This window comes from Gallus gallus, chromosome 1 (genome assembly GCF_016699485.2).
Source record: "Gallus gallus isolate bGalGal1 chromosome 1, bGalGal1.mat.broiler.GRCg7b, whole genome shotgun sequence".
NCBI classification, from domain to species: domain Eukaryota; kingdom Metazoa; phylum Chordata; class Aves; order Galliformes; family Phasianidae; genus Gallus; species Gallus gallus.
In genome coordinates, this window is record NC_052532.1 from 177557372 (window position 1) to 177580026 (window position 22655).

General features: G+C 36.2%; 1 protein-coding gene across 12 annotated transcripts in view; it reads right to left on the bottom strand.

Annotated features, from left to right (window-relative positions):
* SGCG (sarcoglycan gamma) overlaps positions 1-22655 on the bottom strand; it is a 113623-nt gene that overhangs the window by 26632 nt on the left and 64336 nt on the right. For 8 of the 12 annotated variants that reach the window (XM_025146853.3, XM_025146852.3, XM_046902167.1 and 5 more), the window contains 3 exons: positions 18487-18678; positions 14557-14658; positions 11224-11311 (listed from right to left, as the gene is read on the bottom strand). In XM_025146853.3, coding sequence (XP_025002621.2) covers positions 11224-11311; positions 14557-14658; positions 18487-18678 — 382 coding nt within the window. The remainder of the gene's footprint in view (positions 1-11223; positions 11312-14556; positions 14659-18486; positions 18679-22655) is intronic. The other 4 variants (XM_015279196.4, XM_004938804.5, XM_417139.8 and 1 more) reach the window with 1 other exon arrangement.

Genomic DNA, 22655 nt, shown 5'->3' on the forward strand with positions numbered 1-22655 from the left:
GTCTTTATGTATCACAAGATCATAAATCCAGTAAAACATTCTGCTCTACAGTTTTTTCTTGGTGAGTAAGTATAGATTTAGGCCTTAATATTTCTCATTTTAAACAATTAGGTCAATTAAAAATTCACATCACATAAGTTTAAGTATCTGTTTAGAGTCATCATCAAATTCTATGTTGAGAAATTAAATTGTAGATAATTGTAGATAATGGTCTTCTCTAAAGCTCCTTCCAAAGCACATGACTTCATTTTTGGAATTGCAAAAAGGGCTCAGAAAATATCTTAGATCAGAGAAAAGGTGTTACTCCCAGGCATTTTACGCACACAAAAAAGCAGTTGTAGGTAAGTGAAAAAAAGGTGGTTCCATATTAATGCTTTACTAGAGAACTGTGGTTGTTTCATTATTTCTGTTCCTGTCTGGAAGCAGTAATGAGACTGCTGATTTACGTAATGTGAACTTTTGTTTATCCTAACAAATAAAAAACTGGCTGTTATTGTCTTTAACTGCTATTGTAATGGCAGTCTTTTCTTTCCTGCCTTTCATCCTACACCACAAGTACACTGTATAGCATGACTTTGGGATACACAAATCTAAGCCTCTCCTATCTGACACGATAGAGGTCAGGTGATTCAGGTATGCTGAGGACACAAAGGATTTAGGAGTGATTTTCTATCTCTTTTGTTAAGATGCTTTACACGGTATAGAAAGGAAGGTATTATTTGGAGCCTTTATATCCTGAATAGGAATGAAACCCAAGAGACCAGCTTCCATGGTCCATAGCTAGCTGTAGAACTAATGGAGAAAAGTTGAGCTTACCACCATGTCTTCTGATCCTGCTCATCATTGGAGCTCATTCTAAAAATCATGCAGTAGATGAGATAGAAATGTGAATGCTAAATTTATGACTTTGAGAAGGTTAGGTATTTTTCTTTTCAGTCTTTTGGTAGATCTGGAATGCCTAAAACCAATTTTTTTTGTCGTTGTTATCTAAGAATATTTACTGTTTAAAAGACTTTATAAGGCAGTGAGGATCCTGAACATTTACATTTTGGTCATAAGTACTGTAGAGTAAATTAGATGTCTAAGACCTTCCACAGGCTCAGTTCTAAGCTGTGAACTTTTATAGTATGCGAAATCTTTAAAATACTAATTAGAAGCTGACATAAGTGTATCTCAATTTCTGTGAATGGTTGCAAAACATATGGAGCATTATCTCTAAAATGCAACTCAACCATTAATTTATATTTCATTGTTATTTATTTGCACAGGATCACAGAAAAATTCTTGATAATGATGAAGACCACGTATGTTTAGGAGGAATGCCATCTACTGATTTCCTTGGTACAAAGGCAATCAGCTTTTAAAATAAATTTCTGGGCCCAAATAGTGGTATCTCTGCTCTTTTCTTCTCAGCACCTTCGTAGATACAGAAGGTTTCACTGATTATAAATCACTCAGGAAAGAAAAAAGTAAATTTGAAAGAACTGAAGAAGTGTGGCATGATTTGCACCAGGCCTAACTTGATCTTGTCTATGAGTACATTTATCTTATTGATTTCCTAATTTGCTGAATCTATTTCACAAGCAATCTTGTCAAAAGATTTTTCATGCCCCTCCTTGCAGGAAATGGAAAGAACTACCTCAAACAGAATGAATCGAATAGTGTAATTCGTACATCTGCATATTGCTAGAAAATTGACTTTTTTTTTTTAAATTAGATTGTTATGAAATATAGATTAATTCACTCTGCATGGATATGCAGAGATGCATATACATATGCTATATAACTTTTGCTCAATTTCTTTGCCCAAATAAACTTGGCTCAAATTCTGTTTTCTCTCATCTAACCAAAGCAAACAGGAACAGCCAACACAAACACAGGTTGTGCAGACCAACTTTCTCAGCCATCCTATCTATTTAATGCCAATTTCTGGCACGGTTTCCATAAAGAACATCATTCTGATACAACTAGAGCTGAAGTATTTATTAGTTTAATTAATCTAGCTCATGTATATACTGATCTCAGATCCAATAGTAATTGGAACAAGGCTGAGTTTCAGTCTTTCTACTCCCAGCTAATTGCTCGCAACATTAGACCACATAATCATATTTTTGGTCCCTTCCCTTTTCTACTCTATTAATATCTGATTATTCCTTTCAAAGCAGTATATCTTTAACAGTAGAAATGGAGGGAGTCCTACTTCAAAATAATGAGATATAGGAAGAAAAATATACTCAGAAAGAAGAGAAACACAAGGAAAAATGGTATTTATAGACAAGTGATCATCCTAGATGAGCTCCAAGTTCTAACAAGCTAATATCTATACCAATAAATTAGAGAGAGCCAAGGCAGAGGAGACACATGCATCGCCAATTTCTGTTACTCTATGTTCCTTGGCACAGCCTAGACCTGTACCACACAGAGACCTCCAAACAAGGTATGGCTGGGTGCTGCTCTTCCCAGACAGGATAGATGAAGCTCTCCAGCTCTGGAGAAGAGACGGTCTAGCTGTACAAAGAAAGTTATGACATGCCATCTGCCTCCGCAGCAAATAGTGTGTCCTGGCCTGTTCTGTTTGATGCCTGTTTCTCTTATTTTTTTTCCTCTGAGCAAGCTACAGGAATCTAAACACTGAATTTAAGCAAGCAGAGGGGCAGCTGTTTGAAAAACAATAACCAATGGCCTTGCTTATGGTGGGTTTGCATCCAGATTTTTTTTCTGCTCTTTGCAAAATTGAGTAAATCTTTAACAAAAGCCTTTAGTTCCATGGCTTTTTCAACACAAATGCAACAAAAAAGTAAAGTGGAACAAGGACTGTCCATAAGATAATCTGCATTATGAAAGAATGATATGGATAACAGATTACTTACTTTAAATTTTTGGATGGTATGCTAGAGTAAGCCAAACTAAAACATATGTTTCAATCTTAGGGAAGAGACAGCTTAGTACATATGGAACAAATTTCCAAAACCCAGTAATAGACTTTTAAAGAAATGGAAATATATTTATTAAATCAAAAGTAGCACTAGATATATTGCAGTACCACTAATTGTATTGTGATTCCCTAAAGATTAATTTTCAGCTGAAAACCAGGAGCATAATTCAACATCTGAAACATTAATCTCTGATTTTCTAAATGTATTTTGTTTAGCACACTAGTATGCTAACTACATGTAAGTCAAATAATGCTATTTAAGTATGCTTCTTGTTAAAATCCTACAATTGAAACTGTTACATGACTGAACATAGGCTGTAGAAAGCAGTTGAACTATTTTGCCATTTCTGCCAGAGGTGCCACACGAATTTTCAGGAGAATGGGTTATCCTTGCTGTTTAGGATGACTTACAATTGCCCATAGTTACTTTACACTTCCTCCTTTAACACATGCAGTTCTGATGCAGAGCTCACGTGATCATCACATCACACCACATATCTCTTGACACTGAGGATGCCAGTGTAAATGATGAAAAATGGTTTCATGGCCCTCTAATAAATGCTTTTATTCTAAGGTATGTGACCTTCCAGTCTTTCCTGTAGAGCACTGCCATAAATCTCTGCAAATGGGCACACTGCTAAGCTGTCTTCCTTTCTGTTTCTTCTCTTTGCTCCCGACTCCCCTGGCTGGTTTTCCAAAGAAGGAAAGTCTTATGCTTTAGTGATTCCATTCCAGTATAAAAGCATTTGAAGTCCATCCCTTCTGTTGCTACCAAACCCTTGAGTTCCAGTGCAATATAAATGTAGAAGGATCTTTTATCAAAAACAAGGCCTGACTGCTAATACCTACATACAGAGACTTAATGTCAACAGAATTTGTAGTATGTAAGCAAATTCTTCCAATCCAGTTAGTTCTGCCTAGAATTAAGCACTTCTAGACTGTCTTCAGGTCTTATGGAAGAAAAGGCTTTCAAACGCCGAGTTTTTTTAATGTCAGGTCTTTTCTTAGTCTCTTACCATGTGTAACTTTGATAACTTACGGCTGTCACCTACTCTGTGTGCTTCATTCTTCTCCTACCACCCATCATTGAATATAAGCCAAAATCCCAAGTGCTTTGGGGTATTGCTATGCAATTGAATTTTTCAGTTAATTATTATATTAAAACACCTTATTTAAAATAAGATCTCATTAAAAGTGTATTAAAAATGTAATACTCCTACAGATTCAGTTCTAGTTCCGTAAGTAATAAAGTACCAATAAATGCAAAGCCATTACATTTAGAGCCATAAAATTAATCAAATTTTCATATGGAATGGTACAGAAGTGCCTGGTGTTCTTTTATTAGAACAAATGCATTATTACAAAGTACATGCAGCATGTTGGATATATACATTTTATCTCCATATCATATATCTCTTATCACCTTAGAAGCATCTCCTACAAAGCATATAAGCACACCTCATTGCCAGCACTTCTTACACTTTGTTATTCCCTACAGTTGAACAAAAGCCTTTGAAAAGATCTTTGAAAATCTGGTTCTGAATGATCAATGCAAACACTAATCATACATACACTTGAAACCCAATCTAGTATGGTTTAGGTGGCAATATTTCTCCTTCTCAGTTTGATGTAACTGAATGTCTTTATACATCTGAACATTTTCATTGCTCTGTTTAAATATAAAGGAAAATAAAAACATGAAATACGTGATTGTAAAATTGATTATTGTATGTAGAAATAATGGCAGGAACACAAGATTACAGTGACTTGATTGAAAGTATATGATGTCATCATTTCTGTTGTAATTCCTCAGCAAATATTTTAACTTCCTTTATAAAGATTATAGTTTAATTCTATAAAGTTCTTTATCCTTTAATACTATTAAAGACTACTTTATTTTCTGTATAATGAATAATTGTATTACCTTTCCTTCATCCAATTATACTTTTTTAAAAAAGAAGCCATGGGTTAATTTTCATAAGATCAACCCAATATTGCCCTTTAAGATTACTGTCTGTGTATGCCTGCTGGATCTGGGCATAAGACTCAAGGTGAGAGGACCAATTAAACAGAGGGAGAATGACTCAGTTGCCGAAGCACAGCTGTTCAGTGCCATTATGTGTACTTCGGTATTTCCTGACCAGTCTTCAGCTTATTATACATGCCCTTGAGTACCTAAGACTAGGGCTAGGTCTGACCTGGGGTCTGTAAGTGACCTCAGCCCTTGCAGAATGCCAGCTGAAGACAGAACCATAGACGGACACAAGTCAGAAGGCACCTCTGGAGTTTGCTTCACCCAACTGCCAATGCACAGCAGGGCCAGCTTGGCTGGAAGGTAGCTTAGGGTGCTCACATGGAATGTTAATATCTCTAAGGCTGTCCTCTCTGGACAACCTGTTCCAGTGCTTAGCCATTTTAATAGTGAAGTTTTCCCACACTTCTGTCCAGTAACGCTTTGTCTTACTGCAGCTGTTGCCTCCTGCCATTGTTCAGTTCATTTTTCTGTGTGAAGAGTCAGGCTCCATCTTACCTCCAGCCCTCCCCTGGGTAGCAGTAGGCAGCAATTAGAAGCCCTTCTTCTCTGCAGGTTAAAGTAAACATCACCTTCAGCCTCTTATTTTTCACGCGCTCCCAGTCCCTGACCATATCAGTGATGCCCTGTGGGAGTCTCCCCAGTTTGCTGATAGTTCTGCCATGCTGGAGGAGGTGAAGTTGAACAAAGTACTACAGCTGTAATCTCAGGAGTGGGATAGTGCAGCTCAGTATGCTATTAGACCTCATTGCCACAAGGGTACACTGCAGATACGTGTTCAACGGTTCACTAGGGTGGGGGCTCCTTTTCTGCAGACCTGCTGTAGAAAGATAGGGCTCTAGCAAACTTTTTTTTGGCTGCTAACTGCCCTCCAGAGTCGAGTCACCTTTAAAAAGAAAGCACTGTTACACTTTATACCAGTTTTTCAGATATACTTAATTATCCAAATTCAATAAAAGATTTTAGTCACAATAAATTTCAGCTATTTTAAGTTAACCTTTATGAAGTCATCTAGCGTTAAACAGTGCCAATAATTCAATCTTCTTATTACTTTAAGGGAAGAAAGTACCGATTCCTCATATTTAGCATTAACTACTATCCTGAAATTCTCCCCCAGTGACTTATGTTAATGCTTACTATATGATATGAAGCAAAATATGTTGTTTGGGATTCTAAGTTTACTGAAGACAGGAGAAGTGGAGAAAGGTATAAAGCATTTAATAATTCAATTTTCTTCACCCATTTTGAATTCCTTATTCCCATGAAAATAAAGGAGAGAGGGAGGGAAGCTAGTCAGTTGAGTAATTGCTTCTCTGACAAGAGCTAGGTATACACGATCTGGTTCTTTTTCTATATAATACTTCACATAAACATGATTTCCCAAATGTTAGCTTCTTTTCAGAGCTAAACAATCTTGACTTACACATGATTGTTTAAATTCTTCAAGGCACAAAAGAAGGGACAACACAGGACTCAAATCCCCTTGGACACGTTAAATTTCCCCTTAACTGTCATGCTTGCATACTTAAGCAAGTACCTGATTGATTAACTTTTAGAGAATTTTAAAGTTTGGTTTAAGTTAGCTTTGCTGACCCTGAAGATCATCACGTTTCCTTATAGAGATTCTCATATTTGGGGCCAACATGTCTATCTGCTATGGTAAGCACCTTACTGGACATAGGATGTAAACACCCATGAATGGTATTTTTTTTCCAGAAGAGAATATCATTCAAGCCTAAATATTAAACTGGTTGTAATGACTAAATCACTATTTACATAAATAAGATTTTGTGGAGACATACTTAGCTAGATTTAATTTAAATGCACACTGATTACCACTTAGTATATTCCATGATTTCTTCTAACATTTTCCAAAATTATAACCATTTAAATACACGAAGGTCTTATAAAAGTCTAGGAGTGTATATGTGTAATATAGAATAGAGACACATCTGTCACAGATTAACACAGGAAATTAGGAAAAAAAATTAGCAGCCACCTGCTATTCTCTAAACTTTGCCTGCTCTGAGTCAACTAAGCTTTCCTTTTAAATAAAGCTAGAATGTATGCCTTGATATGATCAGATTCATTGGCAGCTAAAAGCCTTATACCCTGGAGGTAAAAATCCCTACTTTCATCCTCTTCGAACAAATAATGTAGGTTCTTGATCATAGGAAGACTTAATCACCTCAAAAATACTTCAGTGAAGTTTGCAATTTATCTTTCTATTAATTACTCCTATGTTGTATCTTTCCTTCTTATAACCCAGCTGGACAGCAATTAAAGTTGTGCAAATAATAATCTTGCTGCAGTACAAAGATCTTCAAGAAATATGTTCTGGCTTTTATCTTAAAGATAAGAAAGAACTTATTTGGACAAAAATGAAGTCTTTAATGAAAGCCTTCTGGGAAAAGTAAAGAAGGAAAAGCTAAATGATTTTACAATGCTATTAATTAAGTCAAGTTTATAAAACTGGCTTCAGGGTTTTCCCTATAAAAACACCATCAAACTCCTCTTCCACACATCATGCTTCATTAACACTGTTTTCTTCCTATTATGTCTCTAATGAAAAAAATACCATTGCTTGAGAATGAAATATCAAAATGCTGATAAGAAAAACAGTAATGATTTGACATTGGAGAGCAGGAGTTTACAGATGGCAATTAACGCCAATGAAACCCTATCTTAGGTACTGGCAAACATCTACTTCTTCAGAATGTTATTCCTGCCTGAAAGAAGAGGGTGGGATGGCTTTGATTGATGCGATGTATATGAAAAGGGTCTCTAGGCAGAATTTTGACTGTAATTCTGTTTTCAGACTGCATCAACCGTTTTGAATTTTACCATGTTCACATGCTTTCACAGTGGTGCTGATTTCATGTTTTAAAGCGCAGAACAGCTTCATAACATAGTTATCTAAATCAATTCCCTCTAGTTTTAATAATGCAAACTGAACTCATGGCCTGAAAATACTGACATCACTATTGGTGTAAATCATGGGTTTCCAACCTTTTTGCTTGCCTGGGCTGCACTGAGCCAAGAAAAAATTGTCTTGGGTTGCATAGTTGCTCTGAAAGTAATGCCTGCTATTTATTTCCATGGAAATTAGAACAGATTCAAAGAGCACAAGAGCACTATTTGATAGAGCAGATTCTCAGCTACAAAACACTAGTTTTCAACACAATCATCACCAGTAGCTGTGCATTTTCATCAGTGATGAACAAGAGCCTCCATGATGTATTCCAAAATATCTGTGCCAGTGGAGGTGACCCACTGTTGCCACAGCTGAAATGCACCAGCCACCATGTTACTGGGCTCACATCCACTGCTTGGTCTCCATAAACATTCAGCAAGCTTTGATGAATGTCAGCAGGTGACAGTTTTTCTGTATGAAGGAACACACTGTTTGGTTGGACTGGATGATCCTCTGGGTCTTTTCCAACCTTAGCGATTCTATGATTCTATGATTTTTACTTTATTATTATTATTATTATTATTACTATTTTTCTGACAGGCTGTCAAATGTATTTGCATTCACTGAGGCTTCTGAAAGCAGTGTAATTATGGAACAAAGTCCAAAACACAGCAAAGTCTGCAGCATTTATAAAGAGCCACAATGTCCACATAATTTCTGCAAGAGGTATGCCATGCAGGTAAACTTAGGAGAATGTAAAAGCTTTAAAACAAGTGCTCTAAGGATAAAAGCTTCTCACATTTGAAGTGATTCATGACAGAAACCTTGTTCATTCTAGGATAATACGTCTGTTATTTTCATGTGAAGAGTTCCATAGAAACTCCTCAAGATTAGTTTCACATCTCTCTTGTGACTTCTACTGAAGACACTATTAAAATCACATTTAATGTCATTAAAATATTTAGCAGATCATCTGAATCACAATCTTCTGTAAGTTAAAAGGTATTTTTGTTATGATTTTATGAGTGATATTAGATTATATTGTCATCTTTGGAATGATCTCAAACTTATGTATAAAACTGCTTCTCTATGGTAACTGTTCATACTGACAAAATGAATGGAGTAATAAGAGGCAATTTCAGTGTGCTGGCAATTGTTAAAGGCATTGATTCTTTAGCAAAGGCTTGTGCATATGAATTGAATTAGCTACACAACTATTTTTCAGAATTCTCACAAGGGAACAGCATCTTATATACATACATTTTGACTGGCTATGAAGAACAGCTCAAAATATCAAGCTATCTGTAGATGGTCATTTACTCTGGTAGACTGTTGCTTGCCCAAGTTACTCCTGCTTGACCACATCTTTAGGTATTAAGATTTCTTTGCAATATTAACTTTTTATTGGCCACCCAACACTTTTCTGTCAGTTTAAAGTAAGTATTATTTGATACTAGTAATATTTGATGTTAGTATTTACAATGGTACCAACTACCCCAGTTATAATCATTTAAGACCAATTACTAAAGAATTTGAAAAATAGAACTGCTAGTCAAAAAGAGATTGCTTTGACATGAATAAATTTTGAGTAATCTGTAAATATATTTTCAGCACTTTCTTTTGATATACTTTGATTTTCTCAGGCTCAGTTTGTTATTCTACACTCTTACCCAAATATATACTGTAGCAGCTCTGAAAAGAGCAGGCCAAAGTGATGTCAGAAGTTCCCTGCTTCAGTGCTGAATCTGAGATGCTTTAATAGTCAGACTTCCTTTAAGAGACTTGAAATGTAGGTCTTGTAGCTTAAAGTCTACTCTTTCCTATTGGTTGTCTAAGCCAGATATAGCATGTCTGGACAGCAACAACTATTGGGCATTCCCTTGGGAACAGGTTAAGAGGCAGAAGATCATAACACTGACTTGTACATTACTGGGAATGTGGACAGGATCAAGTGATGAAAAGCAGAAAAACAGAATTAAACTATAAGTGAAGAAAGAAAATACTAAATAGGAATGGCACTTGCTATGAATGAGTCACTATGGCCAAGACTGCTTCTGTTCAGCAGAAGACGACCCTCTAAATACCACAGTCCCAGTATGAACATATTGACCCTTTCCAGTCTATTGGGTATTCAGCTTGTAAGCCTTCTTTGATCCAGATATCTCTGGATATCTACTGAGCAACTAATTTTAATTCTCTAGGTATTTAAGAAGGCATTTATCCAAGTTTTCTCCATTGCACTCTTTTTTAATGCTCTCAGAAGGAGCCTCTGTGGTGACTGAGAAGGAAGAAAGAGGAAATGAAAACAGGAAGGTCTGAAATTGGTTGTTTTCTTTGCGAGGCTTCATTTTCCAAAGGTACGATCCATACTCAGTGGCCAGCACAATAATAAAAATATACCTTTCTTTTCAGTAAATTATATCATGTATGCTACATTCAGCACTGCAACTCTCTTTGTTAATAAGAGTGATACGCTACAGGTGACTATTTCAGGCTGCTCACTTAAGGACCTCAGTTATAGCACATATCAGTGCCTGTACTTTTTTCCCTGCAATGCTTATTAATTCTTCACGCAGAAGTATCTCCATGAGAAGTGATGAATCTTCTTCCTACCAGCGCTAAGTCATGTTTTTGGCTTGAAATATGGAGGAGCATTATCTCCACAGGGGCACAGTTCCCTAACTGTGTTGAGTACATTAAAGTATGGTAAAAGAACTGATTTTGGCAGAAATCAGAGCAGCTTTTTGCACTTTTAGGCAAAACCACCTACTAATGATGGGATCACTCATCTGCCAAGCACCTATGCTCAATTCATAATATTCACACACATATTTATAGCACAACATTCCTACCAGCACTTCTAGGTCATGCAGGTCGGACACAGCCTGTCAAAAAATTCATTAGGCTTTTGGGTTACTGTATAACAAGATTTTAACAGCAACTTTTGCAAATTGGGCAGGGATGAGGTTGGACAAATTAGTGTGGTGTTAAATGATCTGCTCTGCAGTCAGCCCTTCCCAAAGGGCATCCTGAAAACTTCTCATCAGTCAGGATGCGGACTGGATCTCAGCACAGGTGAATAGCCAGTCCCACGATGTGAGTCCACAAACAGAACTGAGTGGACAAATCACCTGCATATGTTCCACATCACTGAAATTACAAGCATGTGATATGTACAGTTTTGTTCATGTAGTAACTGTTGGTATTTATTAAGTGGTAAGCAGATTATTCAAATATGGCCAAAAAATAATAATAAAAAAGCATGTTTAACTTTTTATATCATCCAAGATCCTTAGAAGTATTTATTAAATCATTTCTAAAAGTAGTGATAGTAAGACTTACCCACGTTTAATCTGCCTGTGACTTCTCCATTAGAATTGCGAGCATTCACAGTCACATTGTGAGTAGACTGAAGAAGCAGCGATGAGTCCTGAAATATGGAGAAAAAACTGTAGATTCAGCAGAATGCTTAGAATTGTAAACAATTCTCAAAATACACAGTCTCATGTTTATATTAAATCCATCACTGAAAGAGCTTTGCAGTTACAAAACCATCCACAGATGTTATCAAATAATTTGGACAAACATTTTTGATTATTTAAATGATATCAGATTTAAAATAAGAAAGCAATTATAGAGTATTATAGATATAGAATATTTTCAGTGGCCAAAAGCTACAATTCTGAGCCGGTGAACACAAATGCTAACATATTATTTTTTGGAAACAAAGAGTTTGAGTATTATGTTTACTACTTTTCCATACACGACTGAGAAGTCCTATAAAATAGTGGCCAAAGTATTAGAGAATAGAGAATATGTGATACAAAGAGGGTATTAGCAAGCTGTTTGTGACCTCAATGGGGGTCCTCATTCCCAAATAAACAGGTGAGTTTCTAACTGCTGGAATATTGTAAATCATGGATCATCTAGGTTGGAAAAGACCTCTAAGATCATGAAGTCCAGCATCCTCTTTCACGTGTGCAGTGCCTGGCACTTCTGGACTCAAGCCAGAATCTTGAAAGGTGAACCCTTGAATATCACTCCCAAGTCATGTTTCTGCTGTAATCTAATGCTTAGAGCATGAGGTAACCTGATAAATTTGTACACATTTTATGAGAAGTATTTTGCTATAAAAACCTACCAGAAACAGTGGTAAAAGCAATGCATGATTTGGAGCACAGCTTAGATATTTTTATTAAAATGGATGTAGGAAGATAGGCTATCTCAAAAGAAGTTACTAAATGAGCAAGATAAATGAAATGTGCTTTATAAATTGTATCAAGTAGCAGTTATAAATCATTATTGTTGATTCATGTGTTATATCAGTCAACAAAGATCAGGTAAATATATTACGTTTAAGTCTTTATGCTAAATCACCCACAGACCTGGTCATCTCTGTTAAACTTATTTGACTGCTGTTCATTTAAAAAATGAGTTACTCATTTGTGATATTGGTTTTAAGTATGAATAAACTGTATCGTAGACGTGCAACTTCCACATGTTGTTGACTAATTAAAATCTAGTAACATATTTCTAAATGCATATCTTTCATCCTGCTATGAATATGTATAAGCTAAAATGGAATGGTATTGCCCACAACTCTGTGTTGGCATAATGAAGGCATAAAGTTGTAATAGGCTCCAGAGATGATGCATAGCAAGTTGATTTTCTGCTACATATTTTCTTAGCACTTTGGAGGCCTCATTAGGTGAGAAAAGCTGTTAGAAAACTGCAAAGAGAAAACACTTAAGGCAAGAGAGAAAGCTGCTATGATAGCCCAATTCTCTAACAGATGAACTTAGTAAAAGAAGCCATAACAAATAAGCAACTTTATGATAATAAATATATAGAGTGACACTCAGGAGAGCAAGCTACAGGCAATTAAGCCTCTCTGGAGGCTTATGATCAATCGAGTTTAAATGTTTTAAAAACAAGGAAGCAAGCTAACAAGCAAGCAAACAAACAAAACCCTGATGAACGATCAGTTCATAGGGGGCAGAGACATCCAGCACCCTCCAGGCTCTAATTAATACATGCTACTAATGATCACAGTGGGTCATTAGACAGCTAAGCATATATTAGATGCTGCCACACCTCTTGCTTTCTATACTGTACTAAATCTACTAAAAGATGGAAGGAATATTAAAAGAGCAGAAAGGGCAGCTGAACATTACACAACTATTTTTCTGGACAAAGGAAATAAAGTACTAGTTATGTTCGTTCTAAAAAGTTACATGTCTTATTGGACAAACAACCTCCAGGGAAATTCATGTAAGCACACAAACAATGTTCCCACTGCTTATGAGGCAGACGAGAACACAATATAAGAAACAAAGTGAAAATATAGATTTAGTAATGGGATCTCTATGTCTAAATGAACTATTCTGCCTACTGGAAATATTTACTGCAGAAAGAGAGAAAAAGGAAGGCCTAATAGACAAAGTACATTGGTACCTCTTGAATTTCAGTCATAGAACATTTCAACAAACTCATTCTAAACTCTGCACCAACCATGTCATCTGATACATTTATTTAATTTTTCTCTTGCTGTAGTGATTCCAATGCTAACTTTCTCCTAAGTTTCAGAAGTCTCATACCTGAATGAGACTCATACCATTCCTTTCAATGACCTGGTGAGGATGGTTATGTGTCTGATGGAATGAAAGAATCAAATTTGGCTTTTAATCTCATTGAGAAGGACTTTTTTCTGTGAAATGTCCCACTGGTTGATTATGTTGCTCAAAACTCTTTGGTGAGTTTGTATAACAGAAGATATTCCCCAAAAGTATTTCTTTTTGTTGGCAAGAAACCGATATTTCTCTCTCAAACAACCAGTATACCTGTCTAAGTTTCAGTATTCATGTAAATAGCTCAAAATTAATTCAGGTTCTTTCTTCTTAATCAAAATTCAGTACTCCAATAGAAATCTGCTATACTACACTCAGTGTGTTAAAGTCAATCTGCTTAAGAAATACTTCCTTTGACCAAGTATGCTATTCATATTTTCCCTCAATAATAATAAAATTGTCAGTCTATGTAAACAGAATTCAATCTGAAATAATTCAATTTAGTCATGTAGATTTTATAATCGCACATATTTAAAGTGTCATACTTTAATACTGCTGTCCAAGAATTGGCAAAAATTGAATTTAGAAGAGAAATAATAGTTTTTCCTACGAGATCTTCTAATTTTATAGATATTTAAACAGTTTTATGAGCTTTTAATGAATGAATAAACAAAACAAGCAGTTTCATGGGTTAGCATGCATGAAAAATAGTCTCAGTAGAAATAAAAAACTTTCTACACACTCCTAAAATTTTAGCATCACTTGTGTACATTGGCCTTCCTAATTCATTTTTGAGCAATTTTTAAGCATGTATCTAAAAAAAATATCAGATCAGTATCTGCAGCAATATCAGATCAGTAACCCAGTGATCATGCTGGTAAAATATTTATTGCATTCTTCCATCGTATATTCAATACAGTGTTCATATATATCTAAAAGACTCTTACAAGCATGGAAAATGTATGTATATAGTATGTATTTTATAAAATGTATATATATTTTTATAGATTATTTTTTCTCTGGCAGGTACCTAGACTTAGCATAAATCCAACTGTTCACTACTGCATTAATTTTATTCCAGCACCATATAGAACAATTACTTGCTTACCACTCGAGAATGAATTTCTTTGGCATAAAGTGGGAATAAGAATTCAGATTCCCCTTCCAGACGAAGGCCTTCTTTCGTAACACGTAGATGTCCCATTCCAGTCTGAGGAGAAGAAGTAACTGTTATGTGCATTTTAATACTGTTGCTTTATTTCTTTACTTGTTTTCATTTCATAAGCTGAACATTTCCAGAGCTCCCTGCTTCAAACCTATACATAAAGATACTCACAACTCATTTAAAATGGTGAGAATTTCTCATTTATTTCTGAAGCATTTTTCTTTAATGAATTCTAGCTTTCAAGAAACAGTGAAGTACGTATTTTTAAGGAAAAATACAATATTACAGTCATTATCTCAAAAGGAAGTGTTCTTGTACTGCATGGGCTGAAATATCTTGTATTTTCCTTCTAAACATCTTGTGAACAATGAAGCTTTACACAGAAAGGCTCAAAACCAAATCTTATGGTTGGTTGTAACTCATCATCTATCAATGTTATACTTCACACAGGATGCAATACCTCTAAGTCTATTGAAAAGACAAAGGGAGATTTATATTTGCATCTATTTTCAATAATGACCTTGTTTTTAAATTCATTTTTCTTTCTCAGATCTGTTTTTTCCCCTCTGACTGTAGGCTAAAGCTCCACCCCTCACACTATTACATTCCTTTCTGTTGCTTGCGAGTTCTTGTACCTTCCTCTTTCCCTCCTAATCCCTCCCTCTCAATTTTAGCCCAATTCCGCTTTCTACCCTTTTCAACAAATTTAGAACTTTTCTCTTTCCTTCATCATTACCACAGAATTGATAATGTGAAAAATGAAGACTTTCAGATTTCCCATAGGCATTTAGCTAATTTATAAAGGATTTGCCCCCTGGTCCGCCAAGGTAGAAGGTGGGAAAAATGTTGACAGAAAGTATTGCAGCCTTTACAACTCAGCCACACATAAAATTATTCCAAGTACAAATGGCCTAAATATACAAGAAGGTGGTGGGAAAGCTAAATTAAAACAATAAATCCCCAAACAATTTCTATTCCCAAATATTTTTCTATTCCAAATATTTCATTTTATTTTATCCATTTCAAATATTTTTCTCTCCACGTAAGGAGAGAAGAGGCAATAGAAGATAGGCCTCTCATGATATATCAGTAACCTATTCAGATGATTAATTAAGAAATACTGTTTTTCATCACTAAAAATGAAGTCGTGGCTTTAGAAGACTGTGGTTGTTTTCCAGTATTGCGTGTTCTCACTGATGAAATTTATTATTTTATATGCAGAATGTTAAGTAACATATCTAACCATCATTTGGTGAAAAATATTTTGTAATTATTCCTTTATAGGCTTGAAGAGAGATGAACAGAAACAAGCATGGCTTAAACTTCATAAGGTAGGCAATATTCGTGTTAGCAGTTCATTCCACAGAAGAATACAACTGGGATTCCTCTTCAGCATGGATTTATTTAAGGAAAGAGGCTTTTAAAATAGCTATTTATGGAATCTGTTATTTAGGGGGTATTTTACTGCTTTGAAATACACAATGTACTGGCTTTTCTCAATGGCACTAGATCCAATTTCTAAATTCTAGGCCATTGCAAAGCTTTTAAAAAGTAGCTAGCATAAACTGATACGTCTCATGAGGCAAAACTAAAATAATAGCTATGATGAGCCACCTATGGTTTCTGTAATCACAATTCCTAGGCACCACTGAATGATACAGGGATATGATTTTCCGACTTGTAACACAGAACAGAGATATTTCAACACTATAAAAACACAGAGGTATTAAGACAAACAATTTTGAAAAATACGATAAGAACATACCAGAATTCTTTAAAGAAATACCATTAACAAAAGCCTTTAATTTAATGAACTAAAGGTAGGATCTGATTATCTGCTCTCATCTCATGCTTTTTCATATTAGGTGAAAGGAGATTATAATAAACTTCATAAGGTTTAAACACCATTGCAAATTTTTCCTGGAATATAAAGAACTAAATACACAGTATATTAGCATAGAATCATAGTATGATAGAAGAGCTTGAGTTGGAAGGGACCTCAAAGATCATCTAGTTCCAACCCCCTGCAGTGGGAAGGACTGCCAGCCACTAGGTCAGACGGCCCAGAAACCCATTAAGCCTGGCCTTCAGTACCTCCATGGATGGGGCATCCACAGCTTATCTAGGAAGCCTGTGCCAGTGCCTCACCACACTGAGTAACAAATTTCTTCCTAACATCAAACCTAAACCTCCCCACTTGCAGTTCAAATCCATTCTCCCTTTCCTTCTCCCATTCTCCACTTGTCCTATGTTATATTGTAAGTTGAAATAAAAAAGACATTGACAAATTTGAAATTTAAGAAGGTAGAGAAAGATGTAGTAATTAATTTTTGTTCTGAAACAGATCAGGGAAAATTAACAAACTCCTATATTGTCTTTGGCTTTGCCAGGAAGAACTGTTTAGCAGACAAAAGGCCTTGACTGATGTGGAAAAAAAAAGATTACGCAATTTATTCAGCAAACACTTTCTAATGGGCTTAAATTTTGCTGTAATGATTATTCTAAAAATGCTATATTGACAAAATAATGTGTTTGACATAAAAATTATACACTATGTGGCAAGATATAACATTTTAGCTTACATTCAAGCTATTTTTTTTCTTTTGCAATCAGTGACATCACTCAAGTTTACTTCAAGTACTTTGTGTAAGTCCTCTTGTATGTCTCTCTTTCATCAGATATTTTGCTGAATCATCGTCACAATACTCATGTTCAGACATATTTGAGTAAGAGCTTCATCACCCATTCTCATCAGTTGAACATGGGGAAATTCTATTATTCCCCACAGATAACAGACAAATTGGAGTTACACGGAATGACAAGAGAGGGATTTAGGATAAACAGCCACCCTAATGTACTGAGATCCAATGATTAGTTCCATAAAACAAAATAATATAATAGCAACACATGTTATTTCAACAACCATTCTGCTTCTCACATGATGACTTAAGGTAAGTCAATTATTATTTACTGAGTATCGAGACTTCCTTGGTGATTAACAATCTTGCTGTTTTTGATTTCACAGATTTGATTATGTTCTTATTCAAGTCCTTGAATAAAAATATTTCTATTGACTTGAGGAAAGAATCCAAATGCAAGTTGGATGCAGACTTTGATGCAGTTATATCATATGAAAGGGAAAAAAGAGAATGTTTCATTAAACACAGCAGATGTATGGCAAGCCTGGACTCCTGTTGTCCTGATGGTGGTGACTGTCAATGCTTGAGTGTGCCAGCCCTGAGCTCTAATACACCATTGTGCATACCATCCTGAGACTCCTATGTTGTCTGTTTACCCAGAGCTCTCAGCAAAGCAGGTACTAAGCTATATAGGAGGATAAAATGGTGTCTCTCTTTAGACGCTGAGTAGATTTTGCAGTTGCTGCAAGTTTACTGATATGGGAACTGCTGGCAGCTACTAAAACCTTATACAGCAAAGATGCAATTCAGCATTAATGTTCACAACGTTGGGATCAGTTATTCATTTCAAAACTGGCAGATACTAACTGGAGTAACAGGATGCCTTCCAGAGTAGTAGAAGACTTTTATTGCTTGAAAATGCTCTTGAGTAGGTAAAGACTTGCAGAAAGAAAGACAAGAGTCTCTGTAGTAAATGCAAGCTCTGAGAGTATTCAAGCCCCACAAAAGCTCACCAAAAGGCTCTTTGATTCAGAATCTTTGTCTAGGATATTGAGTGCTATTCAATCAATTACCTTCATAGAGGTACTCCAAGCCATGTAAAATAAGTAGCGACCACAACTCAAATCTTAGGTAAGGCTCATGACACTATGGCACATTTGCATGAGAGGACCATCTTGGAAGGACTGCCATTCTCTCAGACTCTGAAACAGGACCAATGTGAAACATTTTTCACCTGAAATAATAGGGAAGCAGTTGTGTTCTCCAAAAAGCCAATAGAGATGTCCAGTATGTCCACAAGATCTGGAAAGGTCCTTCCATTTCTTCCAGAGGACAGTAAAAGTACCGAGTCCCTCAAGACCAAAAAGATCCAAAAAACTCCTGATGGGCCTGGTGGTATGTCCCTCTTCCAGCAATAAATGTCTGCCTTTAAGAAAGTGGAGAAATGACTGGATAAGGTAAATTTGGCTGGATTGGTGTGGCTGACACAAAAGGACTATCTTGCCAAAATATGATGCAATCACCTTCCCTCTTTGAGTTGCTGTCATGATGGAACCTGCTTCTCTAGCTGATGGCCACTGATGGGTAAGGGAAGAGCAACTGATGTACTCTACCTGGACTTGTGCTAAGTATTTGATGCTGTCACACATGACATCCTTATCTCTAAAATGGTGAGACATGGATTTGACTGATGTACAACTCAATGGGTAAGGAATTGGCAGGATTGTTGCACTCCAAGTTCTGTGGTCAATGGCTTGACGTCCAGGTAGAGATCAATGATGTGTTGTGATCCCCATGAGTTGGTACTGGGACCAACTCTATTTACATTTCCTTAGAGTCATGGACTGTGGGATTGAGTGCACCTGAAGCAAATCTGCAATTAATACCAAGCTGTGTAACCAATACTCAACATACTGGAGGGGGGGATGCCATCCAGAGGGAACTTGACAGGTTCGAGAGGTGGGCCTATGTGAACCTCATGCATCCCAATAAGGTCAGGTGCAAGGGAATATGGGTGAGGGCAATCCTAACACATGAATACAGGCTGGAAGATGAGTGGATAAAGAGCAGTCCTACGGAGAAGGACTTGGGTGGAGGAAAAGCTTGAAATGAAGCAGCAGTCTCCCCTTACAGCCCAGAAAGTCAGGGCTGCATCAAAAGAAGCATGACTAGCAAGGCGAAGGAGGTAATTCCCCCACCTCTGCTTTGGTTTTCTGAAGACCCACTTGCAGGACTGCATCCACATCTGGGGCCTTCAGGATAATAAATAAATCAACATGTTAGAGTGGCTCCAGAGGAGGGTCACAAAGATGATCAAGAGGACTGCAGAACCTCTCCTATGAAGAAAGACATAGAAAGTTGGAGTCATTTAGCCTCGAGTAAAGAAAGCTTTGGGGTGACATTTATACCCAACTTTCAATACTGAAAGGGGCCCTAGAGGAAGGATGGGGAGAGACTCTATCAGGGAGTGTAGTGCCAGTACAATGGGTAATGCTCTTAAACTAAAAGAAGGTAAATTTAGATTAGACATCAGGAAGGAATTCTTCACTGTGAGGATGGTGAGACACTGATGCAGGCTGCCTGGAGAAGCTGTGGATGTTCCATCCCTGGAGGTGCTCAAGGTCAGGCTTGATGGCTTTGGACAACTTGGTCTAGTAGGAGATGTCCCTGCATGTTGCTGGGGGTTGGATCTGAGCGGTGTTTAAGGTCCTTTCCAACCCAAACCATTTTATGATTCTATGACCAAGAAAGTCACATGTAAAGAGGTGCACATAACTTTGGGAGTATCAGAAGTAGAAATAAGCAGCTGCAACTCCAGGGCTCTTGCACTCATAATGACTTGCTCAGCTGAGAATCATGCAGACTATCACTTAAAGATTCAGAAGAGAATCAAATGTACATTCGGGATTTATTTTCCAAACCAATGTAATAATACAGAAATCTGTTGTTGTAGGCACATGGCCCTTAGAAATGAGATGAGGCATAAGGAAATTTCATTCAATTTATGGTGTTTCTAGACATCTAAATTCAGTCAGTAACTTTAACCTGCATTTTCCTGTCAACGTACAAACTGATAGACGTGTACTCACTATACTGGAACAACCACTACTCTTACTGTATCATGTCATCACAGCTTCTGCACCTTCTCAGTCTGTTACTCTCAGACTCCTCTAAGTAAAGGAAAATAAACTTGCGGTCTATACATCATTTAAGAGACATACAAAAAAAAAAAAAAAAAAAAGCATATTTTCCATTTTTGGGAAGAAATCAAACACTGGAAAGAAAAGCACATCCATATGTTAGGATGGCTGAGACAGTAAAATCTTTAAATTGAAACAAACATTTGTTTTAACATACACTCATCTCAAATTTAAGTATTTCCTGTCTCAAGATTCAATTCAGCTTCCTGAGTATTCCACATCTTCTGAACAAAAAGTCCACACATGGTTCAGTTGCCAATAATAATATTCACTTCAGAGTAGATTGGATGCAGTATTTACATGCAGGTAAATACTTTTTCATACTTATTGGATACCTATATTGTATGTTTAGGTCAACCCAGGGAAAGACCTTGGCAAGTTCAAACTGAAACACTGTTTGTTGTGCCCCAAAGGTAGCTCAATTAATGGCTTTATAGATCCAGCTTTCACTGCAGTATTTCTTGCAGCTGTTACTATTTAGAGAACTTGCTTTGCAAACAAGAGTGCACTGTTTCATTGAGATAATAGGGCTGTGGGTAGAGATTGTTAAAGAGCAATCAGCAAAAACAGGATTGGTAATGAATCTGATGAAACTCTCTGTTTGACTTACAATATCTATTTTCGTGCTAAGTACGTGCATGGTATAATAACATTACCGATGCCTCATCTCATTTTCTTTTGCAAGGACTCTGTTTCCTGAGCTCAGATAGAAAAGGTTATCCAACTTTTGTTCTCAGATGACAATGGAGTCTTTTCTGTCAAGAATACTGGTCAAATCAGAGCAGTTAGCAACAGCAAGCATTCCTGGTACAGAAGTTAATCCCACCTGACCCACAAGGAGCTGGATAAAGCCTGAAACACAACTTTCAGACGTGCTTAGAATGAGAGCTGGTAATATTCCAACATATCATGATCTAGAAAAGTAGGTGGCCACTCAGAGCTCAAGAGTTTTGTAAGGAAATGGCTATGGAAGATGCCAGAAACATTTTTTTACCTTTTATAAAAAGGAGTTAATTTTTATGATGCAGACTTTTGAGGTATTTTCAGGTAATTTTCTGTCATGGCACATAGAATAGCAGTCCTGAAATAAATATATTAACTACAGCAAGTATTACTGAGAAGAAAAAAAACTGCTTCTCAAACCAGTTTCAGGTCCAGCTTCATTTTCTCTTTTAGCAAAGACCAAGTTCTTTCTCTACTTCAGACAGACAGTTCAAAGCTGGATAATTGCTAATAAAAATCCCATTACATCTGGCATTATGTTCTCTGTGACTGGTTTAGTCAACTTTAGAAATACATGCTGCTGTTATGCATATTTATTCAGGAATGGAGTCTGTTATAAATCGGCTAATTAATCTATAATTATAACATTTAGAATCATGCAGCTTAGCCAAAGAAAAGGAATTAGATTTTTTCTATTTGTAAAGCTTGTCAAAAGGATTTTTTTCTGAATAATACATTTCTTGAGTATCTCTGGTGAATAAGGGATATTTGCATGGTGTATGTGATTACAGAGACTTTGGATTTATTCAATAATGTAATCCTATCATTTGTACTAGGGGACAAATCATCTTTGGGTCTCAGCACCTTCTGTAAGTACACAGTGTCAGACATCTCCAGCCTGACAGAATTTGCTGTCTAAATAGTCAGGATGACAAAAATGTGAGATGAGAAAAGGACAAAGGAATGACAGATCTCTCAAGAAGCCCTGTTGAAGAAGTCTGTGTGAAAGGAATGAATTAAATATATTATCTCATGTTTTGTCTTACAGCTATAATGAAGATTTTAAAATTATATACTCATATTAAATTGCAATGAATGCAATTAAAAATAATTAATCTCTGATAACAACCCAACCCGTATAGGTTTTTTATATGAAAATAAAATCAACTTCTATAATGGTTCTCTCATTATTGATAAGCAAATTGCTGTAGTTACTAAAGAGCACAATGGGAATCTACTTCTTTTTCAATTGTCCGTACAGTGCATCATAGTAAATCCTAGTGTGGAACTGACAAAAATACCTCCTTTACCACAGCAGCATTAATACAGCTAAATGCTATAAATCAATAAAATGATAACTTAATATGCATATTGTATACATTAATTATACCACATGTCTAATAAATAATAATAATGACAAAGAAACGAAGTATGAAGTTCAAAAGGATGAGAGCTTTTTGCAGTTCTCTTTTTGCTTATA